This window comes from Hypomesus transpacificus, chromosome 18 (assembly GCF_021917145.1).
Source record: "Hypomesus transpacificus isolate Combined female chromosome 18, fHypTra1, whole genome shotgun sequence".
NCBI lineage: Eukaryota > Metazoa > Chordata > Actinopteri > Osmeriformes > Osmeridae > Hypomesus > Hypomesus transpacificus.
Window position 1 is genome coordinate 11,985,283 of NC_061077.1, and position 27,575 is coordinate 12,012,857.

Consider the following 27,575-nt stretch of genomic DNA (forward strand, 5'->3'; position numbering starts at 1 on the left):
GGAAAGGGTCTCTTTGTTAAGGGTGAAATTGAGATGGTAGGGACGACGGAGACCTTTGTTGAAGACAGTTGAATGGTTGTTGGCTTTAAACTCGTTTTTGCGGGTCATGGTCTTAACTCATGCCGTCCTATTGTTCAACATCAGGCTGTACACATTTAGAACCAAACGGACGATCGCCTTATTTACAGTATTTAACACATTATGTCTAGTAATGTTACAAACAGAACATGTTGTTTATATGTCTATCACAATTCTGCTATTATTTCACTGATGATATGCCATCTCTGCATTCCCTATGTACACACAGACACACCACAGTGGCCAGTACACAAACACCTCAAAGCGCACCACGAGACGCTACTTTCCAAGACACTCATTCAGTTGGCATCTTTTCACACTTCCATCCTTTCCGTGAGTTGTGTTTCTGTGACGACAGAGATCAGAAGAGAGATGTTTATGTAATTGAGTGTGTGTTGGCGGTCGGGGTGGAGGGGTGAGGGGGGAAGGGGTGGGAGTTGCCTGCCCTCAGCACCCACCAGTCTCTCTCGTCGCGATGAGGATGTGGGAGGGTCAGTCTGGGTAAATGAGGAAGCCAGAGAAGGTGCTGTATTTGTTGGTGTTCCCCCCGTGCACCTTCCCTCCGTCCAGCTGCACACACACCTCGTCTCCCACGTCCAGGTGCAGGATCACGCTGTTGGAGGCGTAGTCGTAATTCTGATCGGCATCCTGGGCAATGGCGCTGGCTCTTACCTGTCGCACGCACACACACCGCACACACAGTGGAAAGAGATGCCGATAGTTACGAGAAGGACAACAAGGCGTATGAACCCCATAGAAATGTCAGCTGTGGTTCACGCACCCTCTTCATGCAACCAGTCTGATCATTACAACATCTACCCTACCCACTCACGCATCCACTCTCATTGTTCACCCTTACCTCCCTTGCTAAACGTTCTCATTCTCTGAACTACAACACCCACACCCCCCGCCTCCCAATCTCCCATTCATTCCCAGTGCAAAAAGAAGCCACACAGATGAAGCTTGATCTGCCCTTCCTGTCTTCAGCCTCCGGCAGGCTGTCAGGTTAACCTGTACGCCATCGCCTGCACATCTGCACCGCAGGATAAACAGATGGATTGGCACGCAAAACTTTGACCTCTTGTTAGATTGCGTACACAAGCACACGGCCTGCGTATTGATCGGCCGGCTCCTGGAGGCCCTGAGACGATGGATCAGTGGGTCGAGAGGGAAGGCTGATTGGGTGGCTCACATGGGATAGGCTCACGAGGGACACAGGTTCCCCTGGGAGGGGGGGGGGGGGGGGCGTGAGGGCGGGGGGTGAGGAGAGAGGAGTCTGGGTAGCGGCAACAGTAGCTTTCCCTCCCTATTGACCTGTTGCTTATGATTTTAGCTCAGCTCGATATGCACGATATCGAGTAGCTGTGTCCTGGACAGACAGCTTCACATTGGCCTGCCCTCGGCAAGGCGGGCCAGTATCGAGCGACGGGAGTGGATATTTACTTGTTTGTTAACACGTTTAATTGGGTTTACTCATGTGGACACGTACGCACACACACATGCCCAGATTGACTTACAGTTGAACAGGAATAGAGATTTACTGCGGCCTGACTTGAATTCCTAATGTGTTGTTTGGATCTGTGTGAACCTTCTGCTGGCTAAATGTTAACTCCCCATCCAATTTCTTTATCAGTCGTTTGTGATTTGATCAGATACGTCCTACTTAATTTAACGTGCCTTTTTCTGCATTCATTTTTGATATTCACGTATCGTATATCCATTCCAGCTTCAACACCGAGTCCACTTGTGGAATATGTCACTGTTCCACATGCCCAAAATGTCATACATGATGAATATACGAATTGGCCCGTGGAGCATCTCCAATCTTCCGACACATGTCAGACATCGGTGGCCTTGCATCTGGGCTCAGCGTCGCCCCACACTGCGAGCACTCCATCTCTGTCACGGCCCCGGCGCATCCCTGACACGCCGAGAATATGACCGGCAACTCAACCACCAGCATGACACCCCCCCTTCACTTTGGCTCATCCTCCATCACCCCAGTGTGTGATATTAATATCCCCGATATGTTCAAGGCTTAGACAGACGGTGGAAAATAATCATAAACTTTGAACATATTTTTTTCTTTTTCTCCTGGATGAAACAACTGCTGTTCAGTGGCATTCGTCGATACTCCTGTTATTTTCCATCAGGCTGGTCAGTCTGTATGTCTGTGTGAAATGAGATGCAGGTCACGGATCCCACATCCGACATGGAGCTTGGTCGGTGGACGGCGGGTAAGCGTGTCCCTCCCTGCCCTGTCTAAAGCAGATTGATTAGGGGTGCGGGGTGGTCAGTCTCCTGGGGTATCACAGTGGAGAAACTGTACTGACCGGAGCTTATAGCTCAGGCTACAGTCTGGTTGTCTGCCTTCATTAGAGCTGAGATTCTTTGGGTTCTGTTGCTACATTCAGGCTTGTTGCACTTAGAAGTATGAAAGCCAAGTCACAGGGTCAGAGATTCACTCCTTCCTCCTTAGAAAGTTTTCCTTTGGTCATCAAAATGGAGGTGTGCTTGCTAACAGTACTGCAAAAAAGGAAATACAGTGTATCCTCTCTAGTCTGATATTTTCTCCCGATACCCAAATAACAACCATTCATTGTCATTCCTAAAGATTAGCTCTGGATCCCTGTCGGTGGTGATACAGCCCCTGTAGCATTAGCATCAGCCCCTGTAGCATTAGCATCAACCCTGCCTCTGACATTGATGCTGTTGCTGTGACATCCCATTGATGTCTCCCATATGTCATTCTGCTCATTATTTTGGTCCAACTGCGTAAACAATTTGTTTTTCTTATTTTATGCCCCCAGGCGCAATTCAGAAAGATCCAGGTGGCACTTTTCATTTCTAAATAGCGTAAATAGCCCTACGGAACTTTTAAGGCGCTGCCATTATGAGGGTCCATGTTGCTGCATGTTGTGTTGTGTTTCCTTCTGTTCACTAGTGAACAGTTGTTTTATTTGATTTGGTGGTTTACCATAGATGTAAGGATATGGGATGGGTGGCAAGTTGTGGTGGTTTGCCTGCTGAAATACGGGCCTGACAGGCATGTGTGGGAGACGTGGTGTGATTAGGGAGAGCAGACAGCAGATATGGATTTAGCCACAGCAGAGCCAGCTCCATATGAACCATGAAGGCAGGAAGCCAGCATACTGAGCTCATCCTGGGGCTGGGGGGGCTGAGGGGGCTAAGGGGGCTGAGGGGGCTTTTGGCTGGTTAGAGTGCTAAAGGATTGAGGAGGGAGTTGGGGTTTACTGAGCGTGCTCCGCCCCCCGCAACCCCCCCTCCCCCCGGGGCCTTGCCTGGGGCTGTCTCTGTGTCGGGCTGGGCCCCTTCATTACAGGGCTTCCAGTCAGCCCTGCCTGGAGGGGCCACAGGAGAGGGGGGCGGACGGGGTTGCGGAGGGAAAGGGGGTACGGGGAGGTGATAGAGGGGTGGAGGGGGGGTACAAGAAGAAAACCGCAAGAGTAGTTGTGGGGGGGTGGGGGAAAGACAGAAAAATAAGGGCCTGAGGGCTGGGAAGGAGGAGGGGTACTAGAGTAACAAACTGATCAAGCGAGGATATTTTGTGAGACCGGGGAGATGTGTGAGGGTATATGAACTCTTGTTTTTATCTGCGGCGCCGTTGCTCCACTGGTAATAAAACTGACAGGATTCATTCGCTGTGATATACTGACCTCTTAGAGCGGAGACAATAGAAAAGTAGCTGTTAAACTTACCTAGGGGACCACGGCACATAGCCATGGAGGGAGAGAGGGGCCGAACCGAAGGCAGAGGAAATAGAATATTTATTGAATAGGTTTACTCTCGCCTAGGGGCCCACAATGTTACTAAGACAACAAGCGACCAGCACATCGGAACTTATTCTCAAAAATGACTACTGTTCTAAACAGTTGCTGTGGCATACAACACAAAGCAGTCTTGGTTTTAATCACGTCAAATGGAAAAATATCTCTTTCATGCAGAGTAGCTACTTGTTAGCTTCTATCTGAGCAAATAATCTGAAACACGCAGAGAAAGGCAGTGTAGACCTTTCTATATCCTGTAAAAGGCTCATTATAATTGTTTTCGTTTGCTCTGGCCTATCCATGTCACTGTACAAAGAGTTCATACAGGTGCTGGTCATTACAGAGAAGGAGATGACATTTTAGCGCTAGCATGTGAAATAACTTGACCTTTCATTCGATCTATTAAAAGAGCCTATGACAGTGGCACCAAGGAGAAAGATTAAATCAGAGCCAAGGTAATAATATCTGTTTACTTTACTTTAGTCCACTTTGCACTTTGTATTCAGGATATCATATACATCATATACATCATAGGACAACATATCATATACATCATAGGAGTGATATAAGACTATAACTTAATGGTTCAATAAATAACCCCACACAAGTTAATGAGGGACACTAGGTTGAAAAATACCTGTGACACATTACCTGTCAGGGTATTTTATAAAGCATGGCTATATTAGCATAGCCCCATAGACCTTTGTCTAATAACAATTGTGTGAGTGTTGTGGAATACCAAGTACCACACGTCCACATCATATATCTCAGACGAGATTTGAACGAGGCTGATTATGCATGATATGACACACACAGTGGCTGTAAGGGCAGTAGGCAGTACGTTTATACTCCTCTTGGTCAAATGACTGTTAGATCATCAGAGGAAGTATGTATGCATTATATCACTAATTGAGCCATAACGGTTTAAGCGTAATGTAAACCCCGCAATCACAAATGATTCTTTACAGGCTGTCATTTCCAGGCGATTTTAGCGCGGGTGAGCGTCGACATTACACATGAGAGATTTACTGATGGTAATAGGGAACGGAGGCACGGAGTCACAAGCCGTCGTGTCGTCAAGTTGTGACGGCTTGAGATCTACTCTCAGGACCATCAGGCTGAGGCCACTGGACCATAACCACATCACCTGTCACTATCCTACCCCCCTTGTTCGACTGCACGGCAACCACATAGCAGCCACGCATCCACAACGCATAAACTATGGGTGAACCGTTTATCAGTCATAGAGGGGAACCAGTCAGAAAAAAGGAACGAAATGCCGTCGAATGAAAGGATTTTAACAAATCCAGGTGGAGCTCCATGAAAAAAGGAAGACTCCCCTTGGAGGAACACACACATCCACTGGGGTCCCACCATGAAGGAGGAGGCGGATTTTACATCTGAAACAGACGTTTGGAATTGGTACACAGACACAACGTCTAGATCCATTCTCTGCTTCCCCCCCAGAGATCTCGCTCTCGAGTCAAGCCCTGACACGTTGAGCGGGTGTCCATCTGTCTTGTGAGCTGATGTCACGCTGGTTCTCACACCAGTCTCCCCGATGCCTCGTCACTCCCGGACCACTGTCTCCAGACCTCTATTAAACCATCTATCTTCCTCTTCTCCCCTTGATCCTCTGTCAACTAACGTGTCTTCTTTTGCCACCCCTCTCGCGGACGCGTTTCTCTCGGCGTGTCCTTGTCATGTTCTCTCTCTCTCTCTCTCTCTCTCTCTCTCTCTCTCTCTCTCTCTCATTTTCTCCCTTCATTAGCGAGATCTCTCTAGGTATCTGTCGGTCTATCTCACTGTCTTTCTCACTATTCACATTTACATAAAATTGTAATCTCTCTATCTGCAATTGACCCGAGGCCTAGAAGACATACAGTAACAGTGAAATAGTGCTTTTTTGCAGTTCTATAGAGAATAATTGCACGTGAAAATATAGTTCCATTTGAAAATAAATCTTTCACCAATCACCAACCTCTTATTCTAAAATTCATTCTTATTCATCCTGCTATTAAGGTGCTTACAAAGCTACAATGAAGAGCACACTAGTCTTACTGACGCAGGTGGATTCACCTGTGTCGAAGGAAAATGCAGCTTTTAATTCTGAAGACAGAAATAAAATGCATTAGGCTGCAGAGCATATTTTGCGCATATCTGCAGAAGCCTGACACTTCAAACCGCCTCAGGCAGTGTGCTCCTCAGCTGGAGGGCCTTAGAACCACCCAGAACTGGAAAACCATATTGCACATTTTCATCTGAGCCCACCACCAGCTCAGTTAGGACCGTTCAGGCATGGTCCTGTGAAGTGTCTTGGCCACGAGGCGGTGTGTTAAATGGGTCCACCTGATTGGTAAGAGATTGACCTGGGTGAAATTAAATAATTGAGTTGAGTGAAAAGATAATTAATGGGGAATCAATGAACAAGGAACAGAGAGGCAGAGGGCCCTGTGTTGAGGGGGATCCAATCCAGGAGTTATGAATGATTTAACAGGGCGAGTGGCTTGAATGACAATAGAGGACATCAGGGTACCCATTATTTTAAATACAGATTGTTGCCTCTGGGATCTACCTCTGTGATCTCACTCAAACGTCCAGGTGACGGTTTTGTTTCTGCATCAATGGTCTCGCGTGACATGGCGCGAGTGCATCTGTGTTGCGAACGCAATGATTGCGTGGCGGTTACTTTGCAACTGTGTGTTTGCGCGTGGCGAATCCTTTGGGTGGGTGTGTGTACGCAATGAGAGAAGATGAAAATGTTCATGAATTGGAGCCCTCAAATGAAATCTCTGGGATTTATTCCACCTCTCCTCTTTCTCCTTCCTCATTGCAGTCCCCACTGTCTTTAATTAGTGTCTGGGGAGAGAAGGAGTGGATGATCAGCCTGTCAATTTTACCTTCGTTATTTATTTATATCTGGGGTGTAAACTGACTGGTCGACACTGTGACAGACATTTCTCCCTTCACTCTTTTTTTTTCAGTTTATGTTTTAGGCGATAATCAAGCACTGTGTATGATACTTCCTAATTAGACTGTTTCTTTGCCAGCGACTGCCGGCCTTCTGCCACTTGTCATTTTCCACAGTGCATGTGGGAATGCAAATATTTGTAGCTGTGATTTTCAAGTGTAAAGCATGACTTCACTTTAATGAGGGAGACTATCTTTATTTTATTCCTTTGCTCTCTGGGCGCTACTAAGTAGTGAATGCTGTGAATTCAAAGTGTTCAATGTAGCAAAGGCGACTGGAAGTTTGGAGAGGGTGATCAAAACTGAGGGAGGAGTACGGTACAAACAAACAAACACACACACACACACACACTCTACACAAACACTGGAACTGACCTGTCCGTTCTTCCTCAGGTCGGCCCACATGCTGGTGCCATCTCCGCCCCTCATGAGTACGTGGTAGGTGAAGTAGTAGATGCCAGGCAGGGGGCAGGTGAACTTGCCAGTGGTGGGCTCATAGTAGTTGCCCACATTGGTGACCACGTCATCAAACTTGAGCACCTCGCTGCCCTCGTGCTGTTTGCGCAGCCCGGCATAGAAGGCTATCTTGGGGCTGTACAAGGAGGGCACGTAGCCTCCGGACCCTGGACCTGGGGGGCCCTGTGGACCTGGCTTACCCCTCTCTCCTGGGGGGCCTTTAGCTCCCTGGGGTCCGGGGATCCCTGGGGGCCCTCGGAATCCTGCCTTTGTCTTTCTCCCAGCATAATCCGGTGGTGGAGGTGACACAGCACTCAGCTCCTGGCCAGTTTGGGAGGTGGTGTAGGGGTCGCACACCATCCTGCAGCTACCCAGCATCTCATAATGGGTTCCTCCACTTCCAGCACTTCCCCCTTTGGTCGTGTGGACCAACAGGGGGATGGCCACCAAGAGCACTAGGACCATGGCCACGCCCACTGCAGCCCCTATGACACGCTTCCGGCGGCTGAGCCGCGAGGCGGCCAGCGTCAGAAAGTCTTCCTCCCCTTTGGGTGGAATAGTGCCGGCCAGGATGGAGTCTGCTGAGAGAGAAACTAAAGGATGAAAGAAGGAAAGGAGTGTGTTGAGAAGGTTTTGGTTTTTGATTTGAAGCGACAGGCACTGTGTGCCAATAGGTTGACGTTAGACTAGGCAGTGACTCAGAGTATTGTCTGCTTTGAAAACTCAGAAGCAAGACCTGACCGAAAAGCACGAGGGGTAATCATATCATAAAATGGTTCAACTTAAGATGGCTGTCTCTGAGAGCTGATGACAGGGTGAGAGAAACAGAACAAAGGGAAAAGAACAACAAGGGAGGGAACTGGAATGACTTATTTGTTCTCTTATCAGGTGTGAATATGGAATATTCAGACACTATTGTGTTGTATGTTAAGACAGAAATGGGATCTTATTTGTGTTGGGTGGGTTGTAGAAAACATAGTTCATTTCATTTCCGTTTGTCTTCACTTTAAAAAACACGTCTTCTTTTTAAACATCAACCAGAACTAACAAAGAGAAGGAGGTTAAGAAAAAGCAGATACTGTGGCAGGTGCCAAAAATCAGAATAAAATGTTTTAGTTTTTTATCAAATGAAAGAAATGAATCTTGTTGCTGTCAGTGACGTTGAATACTTCTTATGTGAAAGGCTCCTACTGAAGACAGACTCTCAGACTCTCACTTCATGGATATGTCTCTCCACAGACTTTGCCATGGCTCCAGGTAGAAAGAAGTCAATGCTTAGAGGTCCCTTCCTGTCAGAATCATTTCAATCGCCTTCATTTATTGGGTGTCCGCATCGAAACTGGTGTCAGTGTCTTGGAACCAACATCATCTTTATCAATGTTCAGGTACAGGATATTCCTTTCCTTGCATCAACAGAACCTGCAAAGTTTTTGAGAAAACACATTTTTAAACATGATTTATGTGACATATGTGACATGATTTATGCATTGTGAACTATGATTACGATTAGTTGATGTCTGGTGCACGAGATAAACAGTCAACTCCAGTCAAGAACGCATTGAAAGTTATACATCACCTTAACAAAAAACACTTAACGGTAGCAGGATAAACAAAGTATAGCCTTTACAAGACAAAATCCTCTATATAATTTGATCCGCTTTTATTTTTTGATATTCACATTTAGGCATAGCCCATAGTACATTTATCCCATACAGACTAACCTCACATTTAGGAAAGTTACAAATAAAGATTTAATGTAGCCTAAAGTCATTGTTTTCAGTAACGTACAGCAATAGTAAAATGGTCATACAGCGTAACTACAGAAAATGAGTCACTCACCGTCTGTCCTAATAATACACTGATATAAAAAATATCTGCTAATGTTACAACAAAATGATCTTTACGTTTTTACCACAAATTCATTAAGTGCGGGAATATATCGCTGAGCATACCTGAGAAAACGACCCCAGGATTGTTGCGTGCGGAATTAGAGGCGATGTGTGTGCGTAATTGTGCACTGCAAGACAGAACAGAGAAAATCTGATTCACCTCTCTCCACAGGTAAGCAAAATGTTTTTTTCCCAATAGTAACAAAAAAAATATATAGGCTAAGGGTAAGTTCAAGAAATAGCTCCAGGTAACTTTTCTGTTTCCAACAACTTGTAAATACTAGGTTTCGTCTGACTCGTTTGTTTTCACAAGTCCCAGTCTGCATCCAGATAAGTGTTGAAATGTGATGCGTCCTCTCTCCCTACCAAGCAAGTGAGCGAGTTCACCATACAACTCTTGTAGCCTCTCTCTCTCTCTCTCTCTCTCTCTCTCTCTCTCTCTCTCTCTCTCTCTCTCTCTCTCTCTCTCTCTCTCTCTCTCTCTCTCTCTCTCTCTCTCTCTCTCTCTTTCTGGTATCTATCTTTTCGTAGTGTAAAAGGAAGGGGATATGCTACCTATAATTTCCAAACGTGGAAATATTGTATTATTTCTTTCTTTTTTTTAATTTCTGTTTCCAGCTCAACAACATTTCAACCTACTCTGCCTACTGTGTTTATTCCACCTGTAACCCTTACAATATAGTGGGACTATTTATGTGACCCGTTTGATGGTAAGAAGACAGGAGGAAGCGAGGGCAATATAAAGTTTAAGTTAACAACGTATAACCCAAGACAAAACCAGTAGAGACCATTATCTGTGACTTTCCGCCTCCATCAGGCATCATTATAGTACGAGACACGGGGTACTGCTCTTTGTCCCGGGCCTAATCCCTTCTCAACTCTCTCTCTCTCTCTCTCTCTCTCTCTCTCTCTCTCTCTCTCTCTCTCTCTCTCTCTCTCTCTCTCTCTCTCTCTCTCTCTCTCTCTTCAACACACCAACTCACACACGCTTGGACACATTTATTTGATTATTTATTATAATATTACTGTATCGCCTCCTATATTTGCAGCATACTGTCATCTCTGTGACAGGTGTGATCATAAATATGCATGTTTCAACTTTAATGAATGTGCTGGAGGCAGAGGGACAGTACACATTGATTACTCCTTTTCATCAATGTTTCAGCTCTGCATGTGACCACTGTCAGGCGAATGAATGACGGCGATCACCAAGAAAGAAAATAAAACGAGCGAGACGTGGCCTCGTGGTTGTGGAAGGTAGAAACTGTCGAAGGATGAGTTGGATTTGGTTGGGGGTGGGATGACAGAAGAACAGGGGAAGACTGAAGGAAGGAGACAGGTGAGCTCCACTGGGAGCTGTGTAGAACGAGAGAAGGACCGCCGTCCGACACTGGGATGAGTTAAATGGTGTGTCAGACTTACTTTGAGGGTCGGTCACACTGTGCTGTTGAAGCCATTCAGATTGTGCATAGCTCCAAAGCAGTCTAAGCCTCGACAGGACGGATAATCATTGCCAGTAGTCAGAGGCAATAAACTCAGAATTGGATTTTTAGTGCCTGTTAAAATATTACTGAGCTGATTAACATTGAAATATGCGCATGTCTGTGAGCTGTCCCTTTTCTCTCGTCTTCTTCTGCATACCTGCGATGGGTGCTGGGGCTCTGTGTTTTTCAGTAGAGAGGAGGGTTGTTGAGGATGTGTTGATGAGTCATTTGAGAGTGTGGCTCAGTGGCACGCTCCCATGATATCCGGTAACAAACAGGTTACGAGACTTTCAATTTTTACTGTGATGTCTGCAAGGCCCGATTTGAGTTGTTTGCTTATCATCGTATTTTGTGATAGGCCGAGCAACTCTCTCTCTCTTTCTCTCTTTCTCTCTTTCTCTCTTTCTCTCTCTCTTTTCTCTCTCTCTTTTCTCTCTCTCTTTTCTCTCTCCTAGAAGTCAGGCAGTCAGAACTTATTCATGCTTACCTAATTCTTGTAGTCAATGTTTGTGTGACCATCACCTGACACCTACACATGTTTATACAAATAAATTGCTTTTTTGTATACAATCAAGATATTATACCACATCCCTCATCCTTTACCAATCATTCAGAAGTCCTGGTTAGAAGTGTATGTGGTTTGCCGTTTCTAGTATAACAAAGTAGATATACTGTCAGTTTACCAAGCCCCCCACCCATCCTGCCCTGCACCCACGTAATAGCGCACATTTTATGGTGGGCATTCAGGAAATCCTTGTGGGGGAATTGTCATCTGCCTACACATCAAGTGGACAACACCACTGTTTAGTATCTGTGTGGGAAAATCAGTTAGTGTCCAGTTGTGAGAGCTGGTGTTGGGGCCCCTGGAGGCAGCTCACAGCTCTGGGACCACCGTTTCCTCGGGCCACAGATGCATCTTCCCTCCAGTTAACAGCAACAGAGTTCTAACTATTAAAACCCCATCCATTTTCATGGGGAGAGCCTCAGTGTGAATCAATGTGGAGGTCATTAGGATACATAGGATTCTACAGGGTTGTATGGGGATGGTCCAAAATGAGAGATGTTACTCAATATAACGATTGTAGGAGCAGAAGAGCTAAGTTACCAAAGAAAGGAACAACCTCGTCTAGGTGGCTCAAAATAGAGATGAAGAGAACATAATATTCCGAACAAAAGTTTAAAAAATCCAAATAAAAAACGAGCGTTGATGTTAATGCTGTGTAGTGCTGAAATGCCATTAAGGTGTGTGTGGCCCTATCCTAATGTGCTTATGCATTGTACACACACACTGTACAGTGTCATGCCTCATCTATTTCCATATGCTTGAAGCAGCTCACTTAATTGTACATAGTAGTATGTGTGTGTACGTGTGTATGTGTGTGTGTGTGTGTTTGTGTGCGTGTGTGTGGATGTGTCTACATCCTGGTGCTGTTTCATTAGGCTCTGATTATGGAACCTGATGCAGAGTGACAGTGTGCAGATTGAGTTGCACAGCCGTTCTAATTCTCTCTATTAATAACAGCGCTCCACACTGCCATCCCGGACCACATTTATTAATCACAATTTGTCATCTGTCCAATGCTCCACCCTCTCTCTCACACACAATCTCTCTCCCTCCCTCCATCCTGCCCGCGGTGTGTCCAGTTATCCTTTGGGCTCCTCCACTACCCAGCCCAGAAACATGGTCAAGCATACTAAGGAATGTTCGCTCTCTCCACTTTTGTCTCTCTCTCTCTTTCTTCGGTGGCGCCGCCTTCATTTTCTTTGAAGACTCCCAAGATTAAAACCAAATCTTTTCAATTTTAATTGCTTCAGGAACCGCAGCTGACAGCTTGAAATGAATACTTTTTTGTTTTACATTTATTTTCAGGGCACATGGAACAACAGTTTTAGATACAGGGATGAGTATGGAAATGGCATTCATGATAATAAAGTCACTCATATATGTAATGCTCATGAATCAGTAACCCAGCATCGACAGGATGTTGTGGAAATTGTTGTCTGTCACATTACAACAGTGTGACAATCAGATAATGTTTGCGGTTTAGGAGTATCAGACAACCAGTTGATTGGAGTGAGAATTCACTTACACATCGACAAGAAAACTGACCAGCTGAAACAGACAGTGGTACAGTAGTAGTATAGTCTCTCTGAGGCCTGAAGGCCAGTGAGTGGGGTTTAATGTATAGTGAATAAAGAAAAACACAGAGAACATACAGCCTACAGGTGTTTGTCATTTTCAATCAGGGCAAACACAGCATTATAGACCTGACTTTCATCAGAACAAAATGTAGTTTACAGTAGGAGCACATGCATATAAATGAATTGAAAGACAGAGTACATGAACAGATAAATTAGGCAAAATCTGATTTATTGAGTTTGATTAGCATACTGTAATCACACAGAAAATCCTTGATTTCTTCCACATGTACAAAGATACAGATAAGCACGTGAAGCTTGTATAATGTTGTGTCACAGGAAATGAATATGGGCTGGTGCTGTCAAATGATGAAGTCCTGGTATTGGCTTATTTTTGCTTTCCTAAAGAAAGCCATTTGCACCCTTTGTTTAGGTGACAAATTGTGCTTCAGAGGAGAATGACTGAAAATTAAGAGAAACCAATAGATAAATGGTTCAGGGTACTGAGGTGAAATAAATACTACAATGGACCATTAATGGTACGTTCAAATTGAGAAGTTCATAGTAAAAAGTTAATATGAAAAAGAGAAAATAAGGAGACCTCAGGTAGCCCTTTTTTTCATGGCTCAACTCAAAATGAACAATCTGTCTCGTTTTTTGGAGCTCAAGGGGTAAGATTATTATACCAAGTATGAAGTATAATCAATATGCACATTCCTTTGTATCCATAGGACTGACGAGAAACTATTCCCATGAGTGAAATCACATTTCTGCTCATGTCTGAGTTGGACACCCCTTGACCCCATTGAGTTGATTTATGAGCCAGACCCTCCCTCCTGTCCTGTCCAGCTCCTCTGAATAACCGAGGAGAATTTATACTCCTCTTTAACATTATTTACCAACTATTGACATTTTTGGGACGTAGCCTACATTTACAAGAGCCACTGCATTTAAAAATAGACACATATCTCAAAGACGAATAGGACTTATTGGGATGCTGCCTGAAAGTTGAATGTACAGTATATACTAGATTTGTTTTTGAAGAGAAACAAGTATGGAGTGGACAATAATGCAACGCTTCAGCTTTTGCGAGGTACAGTGTTTCTGTCAGGTGACAGTGGCATGTCATAATGGGAGGAGCCCTCTGATTGCACTGCTAGGGAGTCAGGTGGCTGAGCGGTGAGGGAGTCGGGCTAGTAATCAGAAGGTTGCCGGTTTGATTCCTGGCCGTGCCAAATGACGTTGTGTCCTTGGGCAAGGCACTTCACCCTACTTGCCTCGGGGGAATGTCCCTGTACTTATTGTAAGTCACTCTGGATAAGAGCATCTGCTAAATGTAAATGTATTTACACCAGCACGACCACCACTGAACACTCTAGCACCATCTTTACACCAGGGTCCCACCACAGTTTTCCGTAATCAGAGTTGGTGTTTTGGGGGGTGGGGGCATGTGTGTGCACGTGTGTGTGTGTGTTTGTGTGTGTGTGGGTGTGTGTGTGAAACAAAGACCGATTTTCATGTGCAAATGTCAGTAAGTCATCTCCCAGCATTCACACCACCGCCTTCTCCCGAGAGGGGAGGGGTTGAGACGCTCTGCCTGAATAATTTAGCAGCTCAGCGCCACCCTGTGCTCTGGGGTCGCAACCTTCTAAAGTGATGACAGAAAACGGTCCCTTAGACCCCCCCACAGACACACACACAGACACACACACAGACACACACACAGACACACACATATATACCTCATATTTACTGTTCCAGATTCTAGGCATGACAAAGCCCCCCGCCCTCCAGGGGGGGAGGCTCCGTCCACACACTGTATAAACTGTGTCGTAAAATAGAACTCAACAAAACAATGACATTTTGAGAGCGTCCCCACATGGATGTTTATCCCTGCGTTGACACATACAAACACAAACACACACACACTTTCACAAATCACGAAGAGCCCCCCCACAGCAGATCAAAGAGATGTGGACAGATTGAGAGAGAGAGAGAAAGAAACGGAGACTGGGTGATACATCGTGGACAAACACCAATCCTCCAGAATTGGCAGTAGAACAGAAAATCAGTTCAGGAGAGAAAGTGTCCCAATATTCCATCCGAGGATAGTGATTAAGATCATCTTCAACACATGACAGGGGGGGACATGGAGAGATAGAGGACAGAGAGAGAAAAATGGATCTGTCGTTCTGTCTGTGCAGACGCTCTCTACCTTTCCATCAGTCAAAGCGAGACACTGAGTCATCCACCCAGAGCGGTCATCACTTCTCTTCAGCCTGACCATGACAGGCACGCCAGTGGGACGTGTGGACTGTCCAACTCAAAACACCAGCACTAGATGTTGACACGCTCTGTGAATGTTGGGTCTATTATACTTAGCGTGTTCATTCATCATTTCCACTGAGCTGATTGCAGTAATAGATATAGGCTTGTCTCCCAGTGGTTGGGTTCCTCATTGTTCTCGTTCCCCTTTGTCTAGAATTGTCCTTGTGTGTACGACTGATGAAGGATCCCAATTATGGACGTCCATTTCTCAGCTCCTCCTGCGAGTTCTATAAATAATGTTGGTTGGTTCATTTTCCTAGCACCCTTTCCATTGACCTTGTGTTCACCTTAAATGTGAACCGCTAAGGATTCCTGTATCCTCTTCATTTCTCTCATTCCCTTTATTACAGGATTTATATTCACACTGTGGCTATCAATCCGTGCTGGTGAAATGCAGCCGTGCTCAACGTGTCTGCTATCTGTTACCATGTGAGCACAGATGTCAAAGATGTTTAGCAAGGCACTCTTTATATCCTCAACCGTATTCGACTCTCACAATGTCGAACGATTTAATGGAATGTTGGAGAACCAAAGTGAATTGTGGTTCGGGGATGCAGTGGGGCGTTCCCATGGCGATGTCAGTTGTTGAGCCTCATTAATGCAGACGTGGAGATACAGGATCAGTAAAGATGCTGGAAGAACATGAATGTTGTGTTCTGTTTTCGCCACAAAGTCCTCTCCAACGTGATGTTTTGTTTCATTTTTTTTGTGCTTTTTGTTTTGTTAATAAAGGTCACCTAGTTAACTCTGACTGAAATTGACGAGGGGTGTGTCAATAGACAGTGTTCTGACCTGCTGTCTTAGCGATGTGCTACAAGGGCAGGGGGAAGGCGAGCAGGACATGAGGGATCTCTGTAAATTATTGAGAGCGATTATTGGGTGACTTATGGTCACTGGCTGTCAGGGATTTCTCGATAAATTGTGGCCCCAAGAATTACACTTTCTCCTTTTTTTCCTCCCTGCCGTCTATCTATCTCCCCCTTTCTGTCTGGTCGTCTTGACACAATTCCCTTTTCCTCCCCTCTATTCCTCCTCCCCTACCCCTCTCTCTCTCTCGCTCTCGCTCTCGTTCTCTCTCTCTCTCTCTCTCTCTCTCTCTCTCTCTCTCTCTCTCTCTCTCTTCTTCCTCCTCTCCACAGCAATAAGTTCACAGTTAGAACGACTTTTGCAGCCCCGTGTCCTCAGTTGTCTGGCCGGCCCGGTCTCTGTGATAGACCGCTTTTAAAGGCACTGCGTGGGTGTTTTATGGCTGCATTTAATCTGCCTCTTTGCTTATTCATCTAAATTCTATTTATTATGAGGATCCTGAACAATAAATGGGCAGTGTGCAAAATCCTGCCTCTAATCACTTACAGATAATAATATAACTTAAAAGATTAATTAAAGGAGGCATTCGTTTTTTTTTAACTCTCTCCCTCATTAAATATGTACAAGACCTGTTGCTGTGTTTCGAATGCTCGCCTCAGGTACCCAAGGAATCAAATGATCCTAAAAACGTAGTTTGTCCCTCTCAGTACAGTCAAACTAAAGCATACCCATATGATATCTTTCATACCTCTGCTTGGCATTTTATTTTCAGAGGTGACAGATAGCGTTTATCAGGAGACATATTTCCCTGTTGCATAATGTTTTGTAACTGACTGATCAGGTAGGCTGGATGGAGTTCTTTGTGTAAATGCATGTGAATTATTCATCCTGCCACTGTCAGAGAGAGGGCATTTTCCAAATCAGCTCGCTAGGCCCCTGAACATGAATAATTGATTCGATCTGATTAAAGTTTGCTGTAATCAAGCCTCCCCTCCCCGCTGATCAAAACGCCACACCTGTGTTTGCTGTCTCTTAACCTGTCTGTCTGTCTCCTGTCACCCTCACGCCGCTCAAAGAAACAAACAAACAAACAAAACAAAAACACAAGTGATTCAAGGTGATTATTTTTGTTAGTTTTCGCCCAGACCAAACTTGGAATGAGAGAAGCTACAGCATTTGTCTTTCTTTGATTTTGTCCATTTTTCCCCCTTGTTATGATGCCTTCGGCAGCAAACAGGTTTTGTACCTCTGTGCCTCGTTTTCACTACACTCATTTGTGGACTGCTGTGAACTGTTCATTTACATCATGGTTCTGTATCAATTTCCTGTATTCAGAGTGCAAGATCACTCTGTATGTATTCATGTCCCTAATGACAAAATACATTCTTACTATTCACCGGAAAACCAACTGCTGACTGTTGATTAGTCTCAGACCAAGTGTTGAAAAAACGATCGCTTTCCTCCAAAGACTTGAGAGTGATGGATCCTTTGATACACATAGACCCAACTTCACTTGAAACTGTAATAGTAACCGGCAGACTGTCTGATTTACTGAATCACTTAATGATACTATGTTCCATCGAGGGCAGCCTCCATGCCTTCCTTACTTCCTTCCTTCCTCCCATCCTTTCTCTCTTTTTCCGTTACCCACATTCTCTACATCTTCTCCTTTCCTTCTCCTTGAACACACACACACACAGGACTCATTCTGCAGTGGGATCACTTCCCCTCTCCGCTCCTAACCTTCAAAGCCCAACTAAGGATGGCACTTTGATCTGTCTTCCAAAGCCCGGGAATGAAATGCATGACAGAGGAGCGTCTTGAGGAGTGCAGGAGGGCCTGGAGAGTGACAGGTAATGACAGTGGCCACACACTGTGACCTTTAGAAACGATAACAGAAGCATGACGACCAGGCTCAAGGTGATAGAAGAGACACTTTTGGGTGGAGAGAAGCTGGGAGAGGAGTCGGACACTAAGCGTTTGTGAGTCTGGTTGAGAAGTAACATCGTAGAGGTGATGGGAGGGGTCGTGGGGTGGTGGTCGTGGGGTGGTGGTCGAGGGGTGGTGGGTTATGTGTGTGTAGGTTGTCACTGTGGTGGGAAGAATGAATGAGTGTCAGTGATGCTTGGCACCGGGCTGTCTGACTGTGTGGGGTGTTGTCCTTTCTACAGCATCCATCCATCTATCCATCTACCCATCTATCCATCTATCCATCGATCCATCTATCCATCCATCCATCTATCCATCCATCAATCTATCTATCCATCTATATGTTTGTCATTTCAGATCAGTTTAGTGTGAGACCATGCAGTTACAGTACAGTACAGTGGCGTTCTGGAGCAGCAGCTGAGGGTTGAAGCAGACCTTGACAGGAAGGACTTCTCCTGTCTCCAGTGTTCCATCCTTCCAGCCACAACACCGTGTCCCTGGCGGGGGCTTTCAGGCGTCTGGGCCTCCTGTCTGTCCTGTCAGCCCTATATAAGCAACTCTCACAAGCCCTCCCTCCCAGCCGGCATCCCACACGGCTGGGCTGAGCCTGGGTAGCAGTCCGCTTGTCTCCGCTTCCCTCCACAGAGTCCTCACAGAAGGGATGGGAGGAATACTAAGAAAGCCGGCATAGATTTTCTGTTGGGGAAGAAGAGAGAGGAAGAGAGAGGGGGCGTGGGGCGAGGGGCTGGGGGGAGGGTGGGGGGCGGTGGGTGGAGGGGCATGACTGCCCACATCAAACTCTCCTCCTCCTCCCTCGCCCTGCTCCCTTTTTTCCCTCCCTCTCTCATCTGGCGGACTCTGGAGGGACCCTCTGTTTGTCAGCCAGGCAGTGGAGCGTCTCCCCCTAACCCCACCTCTCCCGCTCTCTTTCTCTCTCCCTCTCTCTCTTTTGCACTGTCCTTGTGTCTTACTCTCCCCAGCGCTGAGTCTCTCTTCCTTACCTTACACACCTCCCTTTATCCACCTCCGTCTCTCTATCTCCCCGCCCCTCTCTCCTTCTTTCTTTCTTCTTCTGTCTCTGTCAAAATCCTCCTCCGCTCCTCTCCCAGTTAAGACCGAGCCTGTTGATAAAGTCAATAGAGGGGGAGAGACAGAGGCATGATGGAGGGTGTTAAACAGGGTGGGGTAGCCGTGTACTACTTAGGGAAGAAGGGAGAGAGAGAAATGGCGAGAGGGAGAGAAAGAGAGAGAATTAATATGGACCAAGGAGATGTTCCCTAATAGGAGAGGGAAAGGATCTGTGGAATTCCAAATGAGTGTATGTGTGTGTGGTCGGGTGTGTGTGTGTGTGGAGGGGGGTGGGAGACAGAGACAGAGATAGAGAGAGTGTCTGTGAAAGAGAGAGAGAGGCAACAAGAGTCTCATTTTATGATAAGATGCATTACAAATCCAGCAACAGTTACAGACCCATGTTTACACTGCCAAAATGTAACATTCAAAGCTTGATAAGGGAAGTGCAGAACCATTGTGCTTAGTCAATGCAATATTTCGCACCCCATTTGCCCTCAATTTATACAATCAACAGGGCTTCCTCCCATTGAACAACCACTTCTTAAACAAACCCCAATCTCTCGGTCCAAACCTCACACACACATACACACACACACTCATGGCCCTGCCCAGCCCATCCTTTCCCCTGTCTTCCAGCCTCTCCACCCTCCTGCTTCCCTCCCTCCCTCCTCGTCTACCCTGCCCCCCTCCCAGGCCCCTCCGTACATGTGAGGGAGATTAGAGGGAGAGAGGAGGGGAGGGGGGGGCTCTATTGATTTCCGGAGCTGTGAGATGACAAGTTTGGTCTAAGATCTTCTTGTTTACAGCTGATTCACAGCCGGTCTCCCCACCGTTGTGGATGCGCGTGTAGTGTACCCGCAGTCTGTGCGGGAGCATGTGCACTTTCACGTTCACTTTTGATGCATTGTTTGTGCGTGCACGTGTGCACTTCCCGGTGTGTCCGCATTGAATCCATTCACAAATGGGTATCTTGCCCACTCCCCTTTTCAGATCAGAGATGAAGCCCAAGCTAAACCACAACCCAGGCTTCAACTCCTCCTGTCAGACACCCTCACCTGCTTCCAAGCTGCCCTCGCTGTGCCCCTTTCCAGGCCTCGGTGTCCCTTCCTTGTGTCTGGCTGTGGAGGTGTTATAGGGTGGTGGATGTTGGGCTGGGGGAGGGGGGGGGGACAGGCACGATGCTGCCAGGTTCGATAGCGGTGGCTACGGAGGCAGAGCAGGATGAATCACTGTGGCATTTGGAGCAGGAGGCTCAGGAGGAGGAGGAGGAGGCCTAAAGACGTGGGCCGATGGAGCAGGTGGATCCGATGCACCATCACCTGGGGGGTTTGTGTCTGTGTGTGTGTGTAGGTGTGTGTGTGTGTGTGTGTGTGTGAAGGGAGAGTCGGGGGGGGGGGGGCGTGATGCTAGAAGCTCAACATGGACCCAGTTAGGGGACAGAAATCCTCGCCCCGTCTACACACACACACACACAGCACGTACACACACACACTGTGACCCCCACCAGCCGCGGCTCTGGGGAGAGAGCTGTGCGGTCTCCCCTAGGAAGGATTAGAAGTGACAGCCTTCTCTTGATCTGTCAGCCCTTTTGTCAAACAGACCCCTGACTCTCAATGACCTTTGATGGCTTAGCATGTTATCCAAACACTTTGATGGGGCTGACACAGAAAGAGGTGTCGCACAGAACTTCTACACAAACAAGTCCTTTTGACACTTGGTGTGGAAAAGAATTGAGCCTATCCATCCTGTGTGTCTTGAAAAACAAGGTCAAGCCCACTCTGACTCTGTGTCCTAATGGGTTTCATGTGTGTGTTGGGGGGTTTCATGTGAAGTGGTGAGTATATATATATATAGATCAGCTGGTTCTGTCATTGGAACCAGGGATGTGTTCATGGACGTCAGGGCTATCGACCCTGCTGCCAAACCCTGTTAAAGCCGCCAGGCTGGTCTGTCGAGACCAAAGCTTGAAATCTCGTCCTTTTATTCCAACAACAAAGTTCCGTCCTCCCTCCAGCTATTTACCCACCTCTCCATCCACGTCTCCTTTCATTTCATTTGGCTTTATTGTTTTCGACTGTTGATCTTTCTCTCTCTCTCTCTCTCTCTCTCTCTCTCTCTCTCTCTCTCTCTCTCTCTCTCTCTCTATCTTTTTGACCTCTCCTCCAGGCTCCTATGTGAGATGCATGAGGATTTCTGGCAGGTTTGCTTGTTTCCATAAAATTTGCCAAAGGGATTCCATGACTGCCCTCTGAAGCTCTCCTCCAAGATCCCCCCCCCCCCCCCCCCCCCCCCCCCCCCCCAGGTCCATCTCTGAACGTTCCGAAAACAGCAGGCGGCCCTCGTTATGAAGGCCCAGCGTTCTGGGCTGCCCAGGATGGACTATAATGCAGGCATTCCCCTTAACTCTTTATCTGGGGTCCTTCTGAGATCATGCAACAGGATCAGAATCGTGTGCAGGGATATGTGTGTGTGTGAGCGTATATAAGAGTGTGTGAGATCACGCTACGGGATCTGAATATATAGCAGGGCTGTGTGTGTGTGTGTGTATGTGTGTGGTGTTACCTCCACACACTCACGTGTCCGCGCACGGGTGTGTCCATCATGTGTCATGGTCGCCCCTGGATGTCGTGTTCTGTCTGGCTGAGTCTCCCTGCTCCAGCACTCCTCCACTTCCCCTCCTTGAGAACCTCTGTCCCTCAGAGGCCCCCAGGAGCCCGGCTGTGGGAGTCTCGGCTGGGCGCCAGCTCTCACCTTGCTGACACCACAGCAGACAGCCAGACAGACAGACAGACACCTCTCCCAGCCTGGGCTCAGCTGGCGGACTGACAGCTGTCTGTATGGATGAAGAGGTGAAGGGAAACAACAACAGGCTGCACTCTACATGAACCGCATCTCTTGCTCGGCTCTGACGTTCTGTGATTCTGTAAGTGCTTAAGGTCTGTGACAGTGTAAGTCCATTAGTACATTGATGCGTCATACCTCTAGAAATAGTTGAAGTACATAATGAATAATTGCGTAATATCACCACTTCCTACAGTGTATTTACTGTAATTACCTTTTCTTGGTACACAGTATGAATGGCAGATGTTACTTCCTGAGTCACAAAATGACAAATGAGTAAGGCTTGCCATGCTTACCAAAGCTGAACCATGACTCTAAACAATCCACACAGTTAAAAACTGTACTCCATGTTTGATTACCATGGGAACCAGCAAATTCAGTCCGGACCCGAAACAACCCCCCACCAGTTGGCTGATGAAGACAAATGTGCAAACCTATGTTGGCAGAATTGCTTTTCGGTTGAGCGTGATCGGCTACGCTCGTGAGGGCGGAACCAGGGGGTGATTTATCGCTTTGGATTGTCACCGGACCACCAGCACCTGCCGCCTCCCACCATCTCAATAAACACGTGCGTCTATTAGAATAGGAACGGTACCCACAATACATCACTGCGGCAAAGGGAAGACTAGTGGGAAATATCACTTACCCGGATCTTGTCTTGTTATTCAAGCAGTGTTCTCTCAAAGCCGTGATAGAGACAAAGAGAGGAGTGCAGAAAGACACTACAGGAGGTGTGAAAAAGGTCAAAAAGAAAAATTTATATTTTGGGGGAAGTAAGAGGTGTGGACTGAGAACTACAGTAACGCTGCAGTTGGTGTACTGTCGCATCCGACTTGTATGCCATTGTGTTTTTCTCTTTTTCAATTTAAAGGTCCCTCGATAGCCCTGATTCTTCTATTTTCCAGATGAATACACTCTCAAGTGTTTATTGTTTCTGCCCGCTCATTAGTTCCCGGGTTTAGTTGAAAGGAGTATGTAATTATAATGTAGGGCAGGCTAGTAATTCCAAATTGTGGGTGTATGTGTGTTAACACATGTTAGTGTTAACAGTTGTTATGGTTTGCATTGAATGTGTTTTGAACATTAATCATCTAATGTTTTTTTATTTCACAACATAATGGCTATTAATATTGATATCAACAATAGCACTTTGAGGTTTAACTAAATATAAAGTGCATTACAAATAACATGATTATTATTTATTATTATTACTGCTCTCAAAGAGGATGGATTTCTGCTAGACTCAATACTAGCTCTTGGGGCTTCTTAGCACCCCTTAGTGGACAAACTGATTGCTGTCGTTGAAGAATACGTATTGGTTTTTGGGGCCTGATGCTATACACGATTTCCATAATTACATTCGTCCAACAAGATTCTGGCCTTGCTCTGCTCTCTCTAGCTACTGTTCCAAGTATCCGGTGATGTCCCTTCAGTCATGCTCGTTATATGGGAGGTCCTATAACACATTCTAGAATAGATTGTGTTTGTCACGACGTGAGGTGGGGTTGGACCCAAATGCAGGGGAGTACCGAGGCATAGCGAGGAACACAGGTTTAATTCTCAAAACAGGAAACAGACAGGGTACACGCAGTGACAAAGGGTAATGCTAAGACAAAGACTGGACACAAAGCAGGAACCTAAATACACAGAAACAAACAAGACACAGGTGAACACAATGAAACTAACGACAACTGAACGAGACAGGTGACGACAATGACAGGGAAACACTAGGGCAGGGCAAAACCAAAAACAATTGGGGGGCACGGCTGTGGCCGTGACAGTGTTAGTCTGCGTTTCCATTTCATTTTGAATGCCCTCCGTTGAGTTCTGACCTACCGATAAGAGCCAGTGAGTGTCACAGCGGACTGGCTACAGTCTTGACTGGACACTAATTTCTCTGTGGGTGTGGAGAGCCACACTGTGCATCCGACAGGTTCTTCTGATGGACGCTGGAGCTGGTGGAGGCAGGAATGTGTGAGAACATTCTGGGTCTGCAGTCTTCTAGTGTTCAGGGTCCACACGACAAGCAGGTACTGCATATGCCTACTCAAGTGCCTGGTTCTTTTTTTTTTTACTGAACCAGTGACCAGCTGTCAGACATTTTTAATAGGCGTAGGTGGAGAATGTATGATTTGTGGAAGTATAACAAGCAATCACTTTCTTACTGTCCCCAGTGTGGGTCTGAAGTGTGTGATTCATTCATTATGAAGCCCTGTGTAAGGTATGCAAGTGGTTTACAATACAGAGAGATATGAAAGCAGGATTAGGAGAAAATAGGGGCTATGATTGGGTCAAGCAGTGAGAGTTACATAACCAAGTCCACCATGGATGCAGATATAATTTGATCCAAAAGATAGTAACTATGATTTCACAAAAATACAGTGTTTTAGTTAATTTGTGGTATTCATAAATTGGCTACTTTTTTTTGCACATTACTTTATTATTATATAAAGTAATAATTACTTTATTATTACTTTATATTTCTAGCCTATGACAGTGTTTGAAGTGGCTCTGAATCAACTGAATCTATAACAGATTAGTATTTAATCACTGGTTTCAGTGTTAGTATTTGAATGTGAAAGAGAGTCACACTGAAAGACTGCTGCTTTCCTTTTAATCCTGAAGGCAACTTTGCATGTTACTAGCGCTTCTATACCAGTCCAGATGATGGCAGTCGAGCGTTGACAGTGTACCTCTGCAGAGTTCTGTTTGCATCTTGTCATAACAGACAAGAAGAAGATAAGGTACCGTACTGCCTGCAGTGAAACTGAAGAAGCTTGCGCAGCCTTCTATGAAGCAAAACCGACAGGCTCCTGTGGTATGAGCCGTTATAACATGGATGCTTATACAATGTATTGTTTGTTTGCAGAAGCTAATATGGCTCGCAGCCAAAGTTCATAAATGCGCATTGAGTGAAGATGTAACATCTGTGACAGAGACCGCAAGCTAACATAACAGTCGAGTAACTTCAAGCTAGCTCGCAAGCAAGGAAACCAAAGGGTGTGTGTGGTGTAAACTTGTTTTGAATTCTAAACCATGTATTAATATAATTGATTAGTGTTAAGGTTAGGGATAAGTTGCCGACTAGTGTAAAATAACATGACGCAGTGCAACGGTTTTCTTCCTGTCCTCCCCAAATATTGGAGCATCTGGAATCACCTTATAAATGAATATATCTCAGACATTGGCTACCTTGTGCGTTTGTCCGCGTGTGTCCATTCTCTTTATTAAGGTTGCAGAAACGTAGGTATTGCAACACGGACAACAAGTAATTTGTTCTCGTGACCATATTGCAAATTTAAATTTGTCATCCCCAGCTTCAAGACTGAAGGTGTTGCGTGGAAAAAATGTCTTCTAGTAGGCAGCAAGGGTCGGGTTTTCATTGGTTAACAGTTACGCTGGCTGTACTTCTCCTTGAGGTTGCCACCTATGCACACGCAAGTAAGGTATGCCAGTCACCGTCATCCAATCGTCCAAGGTTTTCACTGTCATTTTGGGTTACGAAAAAAAGTTGATAAGGCTACCATCCAATTCACAGAGTTTTGAAGATATCCGCTGCAAGTGCATCTGCCCACCGTACAGAAATATCACAGGACACATCTACAATAGGAATGTCTCCCAGAAAGACTGGTAAGCTAGCCATGCGTGTCACCACAGTCCCCCCACCCATCCCAACTCTCCAGTGCAGTCATAATATAATTAGTTTTTCCCTGACCCGTGTGTGTTTTCAGCAACTGCCTTCACGTCGTGGAGCCCATGCCAGTGCCTGGCCATGATGTGGAGGCCTACTGCTTGCTGTGTGAGTGCAAGTATGAGGAGCGTAGCAGCAACACCATTAAGGTAGGCCACCTCAGCCCTACCTGCTGGAAAGGAAGCCAGCCCTTGGTTCAAATACCATTTGAGTGGGTGGGGTTTGCAAATTTCCATTGTGGCAGACAAGCAATCTTGCACAGGCAATTAAAGTGTTGATTTTGACCTAATGTCTTTAGAATGTTCTGTTTTGAGGGCTAAGTTAGGTGTTGAGTTTTAAACAGCGGGACGTATGATCTTTGGAGGAGTGCTGACTGGTGATGAACTTGATGGTTGACCACTCCCACCAGGTGACCATCATCATCTACCTGTCAGTGGTGGGCTCCCTCCTGCTCTACATGCTCTTCCTGCTGCTGGTGGAGCCGCTGATCCGCAAACACGACTCCTACACCCAGCCCCTGCACAATGAGGAGGACTCAGAGGTACTCTCGATGTTCACCATGTTTCTCTCTCTGCTTCTCTCTCTGCTTCTCTCTCTGCTTCTCTCTCTGCTTCTCTTTCTGCTTCTTTCTCTGCTTCTCTCTCTCTCTTTCTGCTTCTCTTTCTGCTTCTCTCTCTGCTTCTCTCTCTGCTTCTCTCTCTGCTTCTCTCTCTGCTTCTCTCTCTGCTTCTCTCTCTCTCTTTCTGCTTCTCTCTGCTTCTCTCTCTGCTTCTCTCTCTGCTTCTCTCTCTCTTTCTGCTTCTCTCTCTGCTTCTCTCTTTGCTTCTCTCTCTCTCTTTCTGCTTCTCTCTCTGCTTCTCTCTCTGCTTCTCTCTCTGCTTCTCTCTCTGCTTCTCTCTCTCTCTTTCTGCTTCTCTCTCTGCTTCTCTCTCTGCTTCTCTCCCTGCTTCTCTCTCTGCTTCTCTCTCCGCTTCTCTCTCTCTCTCTCTCTGCTTCTCTCTCTGCTTCTCTCTCTCTCTTTCTGCTTCACTCTCTGCTTCTCTCTCTGCTTCTCTCTCTCTCTTTCTGCTTCTCTCTCTGCTTCTCTCTCTCTCTTTCTGCTTCTCTCACTGCTTCTCTCTCTGCTTCTCTCTCTGCTTCTCTCTCTCTCTCTCTCTCTCTCTCTGCTTCTCTCTCTGCTTCTCTCTCTGCTTCTCTCTCTCTCTTTCTGCTTCTCTCCCTGCTTCTCTCTGTCTCTCTGCTTCTCTCTCTCTTTCTGCTTCTCTCTCTCTGTGTGTGTCTCTCTAACATGCTCTTCAAACATTGATGATTGAATGATTTAAGGCTACAGGAACAGGTGCATGTGGGAACTATTTCTCTCTCGCATACATCAGGACATCCGCCCCCAGGCAGAGGGTGCCCAGGGCAGGGCCAACACTGTCCTGGAGAGGGTGGAGGGGGCCCAGCAGCGCTGGAAGAAGCAGGTTCAGGAGCAACGCAAGACTGTTTTCGACCGTCACAAGATGCTCAGTTAGAAGGCTTCCTCAGCCAGATAGTGGCCCTGACCTGCAGGTCATCACCTCCAGACTCGGCCGTGTTTAACTGGCATTTATGTTGCTGTTTATTCAGTTCTCCACAACCATTTCAAAGCCCTACCTGCCTGGTCGTGAATAGTCATTGTATTTGCTGTTGTACTTAGTGGCTCGTACAGGATACGACAACAATGAAATGATGGGGTATGTTTCAAAAATGTTAAGGAGCCATTTACGGCATTAGGAGGGAAAAGCTTGTTTTGAAGATCTCTGGATAAATATGAAGCTAGCTGAATCATGTGAGTTGTTTTGAGCTTTTAAATTGAGAAACTCTTACTGTGACAAGCACCACAGAAGATGCCCTGTTGTACACGCTGGCCCAGTCCTCTTCACGTCAAATCACTTGACAATCCACACCCTTATCCTAGCATTATTGTATTTTTGAGCTATGTCAGTTTATGGATAGGCTTTATGCTTGTAAATCCTAAAAGCAGATTTGACGGGATGTCCTAACGCTTATTTGTTACCCATGTTATAAGCTATGGTCTAGCCTTTCTCTCCCTAGTACCTAAACTCGCTGCCCTCTCTGTAGA

General features: G+C 46.1%; 2 protein-coding genes across 3 annotated transcripts; one reads left to right on the plus strand and one right to left on the minus strand.

Annotated features, from left to right (window-relative positions):
• Positions 1-570: 570 nt before the first annotated feature.
• LOC124480666 (complement C1q-like protein 4) lies at positions 571-7,763 on the minus strand. Its single transcript, XM_047040201.1, has 2 exons — positions 7,212-7,763; positions 571-750 (listed from the first exon to the last, which is right to left on the minus strand). Exons 1-2 carry the CDS (start codon positions 7,755-7,757, stop codon positions 571-573), a joined length of 726 nt encoding a protein of 241 aa, XP_046896157.1. The 5' UTR covers positions 7,758-7,763.
• Positions 7,764-24,443: 16,680 nt separating this feature from the next.
• tmem9 (transmembrane protein 9) lies at positions 24,444-27,171 on the plus strand. Of its 2 annotated transcripts, none has more exons than XM_047039695.1 (6): positions 24,444-24,780; positions 25,098-25,226; positions 25,319-25,410; positions 25,512-25,620; positions 25,881-26,012; positions 26,845-27,171. In XM_047039695.1, exons 2-6 carry the CDS (start codon positions 25,128-25,130, stop codon positions 26,983-26,985), a joined length of 573 nt encoding a protein of 190 aa, XP_046895651.1. In that variant the 5' UTR covers positions 24,444-24,780; positions 25,098-25,127; the 3' UTR covers positions 26,986-27,171. The 2 variants fall into 2 exon arrangements, with proteins under 2 accessions (XP_046895651.1, XP_046895650.1); XM_047039694.1 differs by having other exon boundaries at positions 24,445-24,598.
• Positions 27,172-27,575: the final 404 nt, after the last annotated feature.

Coding starts and splice junctions, on each gene's coding strand:
- tmem9 (XM_047039695.1), top strand. CDS start 25,128: ATGTCTTCTAGTAGGCAGCAAGGGTCGGGTTTTCATTGGTTAACAGTT. Junction 25,227..25,318: donor CCTATGCACACGCAAGTAAG/GTATGCCAGTCA, acceptor TCCAATTCACAG/AGTTTTGAAGATATCCGCTG. Junction 25,411..25,511: donor AATGTCTCCCAGAAAGACTG/GTAAGCTAGCCA, acceptor GTGTGTTTTCAG/CAACTGCCTTCACGTCGTGG.
- LOC124480666 (XM_047040201.1), bottom strand. CDS start 7,757: ATGGTCCTAGTGCTCTTGGTGGCCATCCCCCTGTTGGTCCACACGACC. Junction 751..7,211: donor ACCTGAGGAAGAACGGACAG/GTCAGTTCCAGT, acceptor TGCGTGCGACAG/GTAAGAGCCAGCGCCATTGC.